This window comes from Rhagoletis pomonella, unplaced genomic scaffold, assembly GCF_013731165.1.
Source record: "Rhagoletis pomonella isolate Grant_MI unplaced genomic scaffold, Rhpom_1.0 Rhpom_scaffold_00003, whole genome shotgun sequence".
Classification (NCBI taxonomy): domain Eukaryota; kingdom Metazoa; phylum Arthropoda; class Insecta; order Diptera; family Tephritidae; genus Rhagoletis; species Rhagoletis pomonella.
This window is the reverse complement of record NW_023458557.1, coordinates 3,941,116-3,946,690: the sequence shown is the minus strand read 5'-3', so window position 1 is coordinate 3,946,690 and position 5,575 is coordinate 3,941,116. Positions and strand designations below refer to the sequence as shown.

General features: G+C 42.1%; 1 protein-coding gene across 1 annotated transcript; it reads right to left on the bottom strand.

Moving 5' to 3' along the window:
- Positions 1–3,087: 3,087 nt before the first annotated feature.
- LOC118734957 lies at positions 3,088–5,251 on the bottom strand. The gene is made up of 5 exons (XM_036464552.1): positions 4,814–5,251; positions 4,664–4,733; positions 3,958–4,578; positions 3,346–3,548; positions 3,088–3,237 (listed from the first exon to the last, which is right to left on the bottom strand). Exons 1-5 carry the CDS (start codon positions 5,249–5,251, stop codon positions 3,088–3,090), a joined length of 1,482 nt encoding a protein of 493 aa, XP_036320445.1.
- Between the last annotated feature and the right edge of the window lie 324 nt (positions 5,252–5,575).

The window sequence follows — 5,575 nt, the reverse complement described above, 5'->3', positions numbered from 1 at the left end:
AACGGAAACCTACATACCAAATTTCGTTGAGATATCTCAATTTTTGCTCAAGTTATCGTGTACACGGACGGACAGACGGACGGACAGACAGACATGGCTTAATCGATTTCTCTATTCATTCTGAGCATTTATGTATACATTTGTCTATATCTATCTCGATTCGTTTTGGCTGTTACAAACAACCGTTATGTCAACAAAATTAATATACCCTTGTGCACCAGTGCGCTCGGGTATAAAAATATTAAAAATCAACGCGATTCTTTAGCAACTTGACACTTGCACATGATTACCCCGGAATTTAATGGGCTATCAAACTGCATACTCAAAAAGGTTTAAAAAAAAAATTGAAAAAAAACTTGAAAATCTAGCTGAAACTTTGCAGATTTTTTATAAATTTTGCACAAAGTTTGAAATGTGGATTTAAATTACGGCTGTAGCTTCGGCCCTGGGACAGCAGTGCTAATAGCGGCCCCGGTGATGAGAGCAGCGGTACGGGCCCTAGCGGTGATGATGGTTATTGCGGCGGCCCTGGATGACAGTGAATACAAATCGCGGTTCTTTGTGTTGCTAGCGGGCGGTCCTCGGCAGAAATGTCGGCCTTGGCGCGGCAGTAGTAGTAGCGGCCCCGGTGAAAAGAGCAGCGGTCCGGGCCCTAGCGGTGATGATGATGGTGGCGGCGGCCCTGAATGGCAGCGAGTACGATTAGTCCTCGGTTATGTTTGCGGGCGAACCTGGGTAGCGATCTCGGCCTTAGGGCGGCAGCGGTGTTGGCGGTCCAGATTGGTGACCTACGGACAACTGATCATTAGTGCGGTCCCCTAGGGCGTCGATAGGTTTCCCAGTCCCCCCGTATGTATTCGTGGCCGCTAGGCGCTGCAGGGGGTGGTTCGCCCCTTCAACGCCCGCTAGCCGCGCGGTATCGTAAGCAGGCAGGGGTGCTCGGAATTGGGCAAGCCCAAACGGGTCACGCCCCCTGTCTGCTTGAGACCGTGTCTAAAAATGGGTCTAGCCCATAATGGTTTCGGAGTGTTGCATGAGGGGTATTCCCCCCTTGCAGCCCCCTTCAACCAGTCAGTCTTCCTCCGAGGAGGAAAGCCAAGAGCGCCCCAAATAGGCCCGAAGCCCCGGATATGCTCCGTGCTTACCTACGGACAACTGATGCTGGTTGAGTTCATGTTGGCAGCTTTAGCTCCGGCTTTGTATGAGCTGTTTGAGAAGTGAGTGGGCTTATTCCGCATTTTTTGTTTTGCGTAACGCATTTCTTCCATATGTTGGTGTATGTATGTATGTTTGTATAGTTGTACCTATATGCAGTTGTAAGGCGCATGCTAGGGTGATGTTGAATATGTTATTGTAGCGTAGGCAAAGCTACGTTACAGTTCCCCTGCCACTTCGGCGGACGACAAGTTGTGGTATTCTTCTCCAGAGTACACTGTACACTGGCTCGGTCGGTATGTATGTGGAGGATCTTATTTTATTTTGTTTATGAAGTTTTTTGTTTTGTGTTATAAAATACAAGTCTTCTTATTTCTTAAAATATTTCGAATATCAGCTCGTAAGTTTTGATATAACTATAACTAGGTAGTGAAATGCAAATTTACTTCCACAATGATTGGAAAATGTTATTTATTTATGTATTTTTTTTCTATTTTTTTTTCTAGTAGTACAGGGTAAGACTTAGGTCTTTTAATAGTACTACATCCATTATATACTGTACGTGGAAAGTAAAACAGCAATGATAATGACAATATTTACTTAATCCTAAAATAAATTAAATTACAAATTATCCTTAATAATTAGATAAGTGTAAGGAAAGAGGAAATAAATATAAAACAGTATAGAAATAGAGAATTGAATTGTAAAGGAAGAAATATACACGTTTAAGAGTTGTAAGAGTTTAATGCCCTGATATCCTGCGATCATACTGTTTGCAAATAGTTATAAATTAGTGTCTTGTAGTTGAATCTGCCTAGTCCAGCCTTTACGGACTCCGGCATCGAGTTACAAACCCTAGCAGTGTTAATGAAGAAAAGTCTGGTGGATGTTAGGTAATTAAATTTTGGAACGATAAGACTGTGGTGTCTTCGTGACTTGGCTGGTATCAACTTCTCAAACAGATAGCTAGGAGTCCTCCACACAATAAATTTGTACATAAATATACAATTTCTAGCTGCCAGGTAGTTCTCAAGGCTGCAGCCTAATATCTTTGTCTGCCAAGGAGAAATATGTTCGTATCTGCTGATCCCAGATCCATAACGTGTAGCATTGTTAAAGGCAACATTAACTTTATGGCACGATATTTAATCTAATTTACTGTACACCACCTCAGAGTATGTGATGAGTGGCAAAATCAGTTGAAGTACTAATTTGCGCCTGGTTTCCACTGGAGTGAATGCAGCAGACACCCTTAATTTGCGTAGTATGGCATACACGTTTCCTACCATCTTATTTGCATGGTCAGTACATGTAAGTTCTGTATTAACAATGAAACCTAAATTTTTTACCTTTTCCGTAAAACTTAGCGAACTAGAACCTATCCACAATTTGGGAATATATAATGAACTAGCTGTACCCCGCGCGCGTTGCTACGCTGCCAACTAAAATAAATATGAAGGAAAGACATTACACAAATATTCTATTCATTTTGAGTCCTTTTATTGATTTTGTTCATTTTGAAAAAATTGTGACATTGCAGCGTTTTGTTTCAATTCGATATTTATTGAAGTGCTGTGGGATTCACAATATTTCTTGTTTTTCCATCTGGTGCGTAAACGAATAAATCGGAAGGTTTTCCGACGCGTGAGCAGGCCACATAGAGCTGCCCATGTGAGAAGCATGGATTCTCCAAATTTAATCCACACACTTGCAATGATTGTCCTTGTGCTTTGTTGATAGTCATTGCGAAAGCGAGTCACACCGGGAACTGCAAAGGTTTGAATTCGAACGGCATATCTGTCGGGATAATTGGGATGCGTGGCAACAGTACGTCTTCACCTTTGAATTTTCCAGTCAAAATTGTTGCTTCGATAACATTGTTCATCATTTTCTTGACTAAGAGTCTGGTTCCGTTGCAAAGTCGTGGTGGATTTATGTTTCGAAGAAGAATGTTAGAACGTGCGGTGGCATGCCTGGCAAATCAAGCGAATTCAAGAATTCAGTTGGATAGTTGACAACTTCGTCTTGATTCACCACAGTATCGATGGACTTATATGCTGTCGTTTCGCCGGGTATTCCATTCTGAATAGTGAAGTTGATGGTATTGACATCGATGTTTTTGGCCGCTCATATAGCGCGCGTACTGAGCCACTGATGATTTTTGTAGTTCTGTGCAATCTGTGGGAATACCTTTTGCACCAATTCGGCTATGCTTTCTGTGATCCTACAGAAGTTTGCTGGCAAGGTGATACATTGTGTGGAATCATCAATTTGCATTCGCCCATTTCCAATATCCATTAATTCTTTTGCAAAATTACCAGCCGATGTATCCCGTTGTAGTTGTACACGCATGTTGGTTTTCAGAGTCAATTTCTGTATATTACGCCATAAAACTGATGATTTGAGACATGCATTAAGCGGATGTTGAACGTGGTATAACCGGCAGTGTTTGTCGAAAATCACCAGACAATAAAATGAGTGCACCACCGAAGATCCGTGTGTTTCCCCTCAAATCTCGCAGTGTACGATCAAGCGCTTCCAATGCTTTCTTGTGAGACATTGTACATTCATCTCATATGATAATTTGACACACTTGGAGTACTTTGCCCATTCCAGAGTTTTTACTGATGTTGCATGTTGGTGCCTCTGTGTTTTGCAAATTCAACGGGAGTTTCAACGCTGAATGCGCTGTTCGACCACCATCCAAAAGAGCTGCCGCAATTCCAAATGATGCAATGGCCAGTGCAATATTATTTTGTGATCGTATGACTGCCAAAATGAGTGAAAGAAGAAAAGTCTTGCCTGTACCACCAGGCGCATTTATGAAAAACCGTCCACCGCTTTGTTCTGTGATTGCACGCATAATTCTGTCATACGCAATGCGTTGTTCTGGAATCAACTGCGGAAGATTTGTCTGAACAAATGTTTCCAGTTCGTCAGAATCAAAGTGTGTTTCTCGTTGCAAATCCCGATCGAAAATGTCGTTCGCTGGTCGGTTCGGAGCAGGCATTTCCAGTAGCACCAGCGCTTTGTTAGCGATTGCCAAAGATATGTCTTCAATCAAAATCAGTGCCTCATTATACACGTTTGGTGTGAATTGAATGTCCAGATTTTGATTCGCAGCGCGCAAACGATGTAGAATATCTTCACTCATGTAGTCCTTGTAATTTTCCCAAAGTTCTTTTGGATTAGATGGGAAGCAGGTTGTCAATATTACGGCAAATAACGTGCGCATTTGCTGTGGTCGCGCAGTATTCGATGCATCTGCGAGCGAAGTGTCCCAATGTGCATCTTTCTCAAGAAGATTTAGCTCCTGGCAAGCTTGGCGATAAGTGGCGCACAGCTGACCGTTGACTTCTCTTAAATCTTGGAAGGATATCGGTCCACGTACATTGATTAACAGCAATCGCAGATAGAAGTACCCTGTATTGTTCGGGGAACAGTGTACAGACGACCCAATGCGTCACAGGAATACAAATTGGGATGTCCTTCAACTGATTTAACTTGCTTGCTTGTTGAAACTTTTTAGCAGATGCATTCCATGTGTAGAATTTCGGTACCTCAGAATAAAGTAGAGTCTTTGCAAAAATATCATCCCGCACAGTGAGTAAAATGCAATTAAAGTTGTTGCCGGTGGAACCAATGCTCTTGCACGTACATTTTCTGATGTGAAGTACACGCGCTGTCCATTCTCGAGATGCACCGCCAAGTGTACTACTGTTGGATATCGTTCATGGATTAAAAATGATAAGATGCGCCATACTGCTTCATTGCTGCTAATGTAGCGTTCAAGTTGGTATTGGTTGATTTCAACGAGCTGTGCGGCCACATTCCCTACTCCGAAGACTGCCATGTCGCTTCCTTTGTTGACATATTTGCAAATGTATTTGATCGACTTCACTGAATTGCAATACTCAACATTAATGTGTGCTTTGAAGGTCTTTGAAAGCAACGGTGAATATGGCACAACCCAACGATTATCGACTTCAACATCAACGTTTCGTACTTTCAGAACGATGAATTTGCCGCCATCCTCAACTGATCGTCGACAATACAGTGGGTATCCGTCATTGCCAGTGATGGAATCAGAAACCATCTTGGGTATCGTTTCGTGCATGTCCCATCAGACATGCATGGATTATTGTTATTGAATGCGCCACATGGACCATGGATCATATTTTTGGTAACGACGTCGAATAAGTCTAGATCAATGTCCTTATCTGGTATTTCTGCTGAGATGATTTGGTCAATTTGATCTGGCGTAATTTTGTTGATTAACCAAACCAAAATATGTGCATGTGGCAATCCTCTTTTCTGCCATTCTATGGAATACATCCAGCATCGTGTCTTTCCAAAAACGTGATGCTTGTTAATAAAATCCATAAAATCTTCAATTTTTGTTTAAATACGCGTGCGGTAA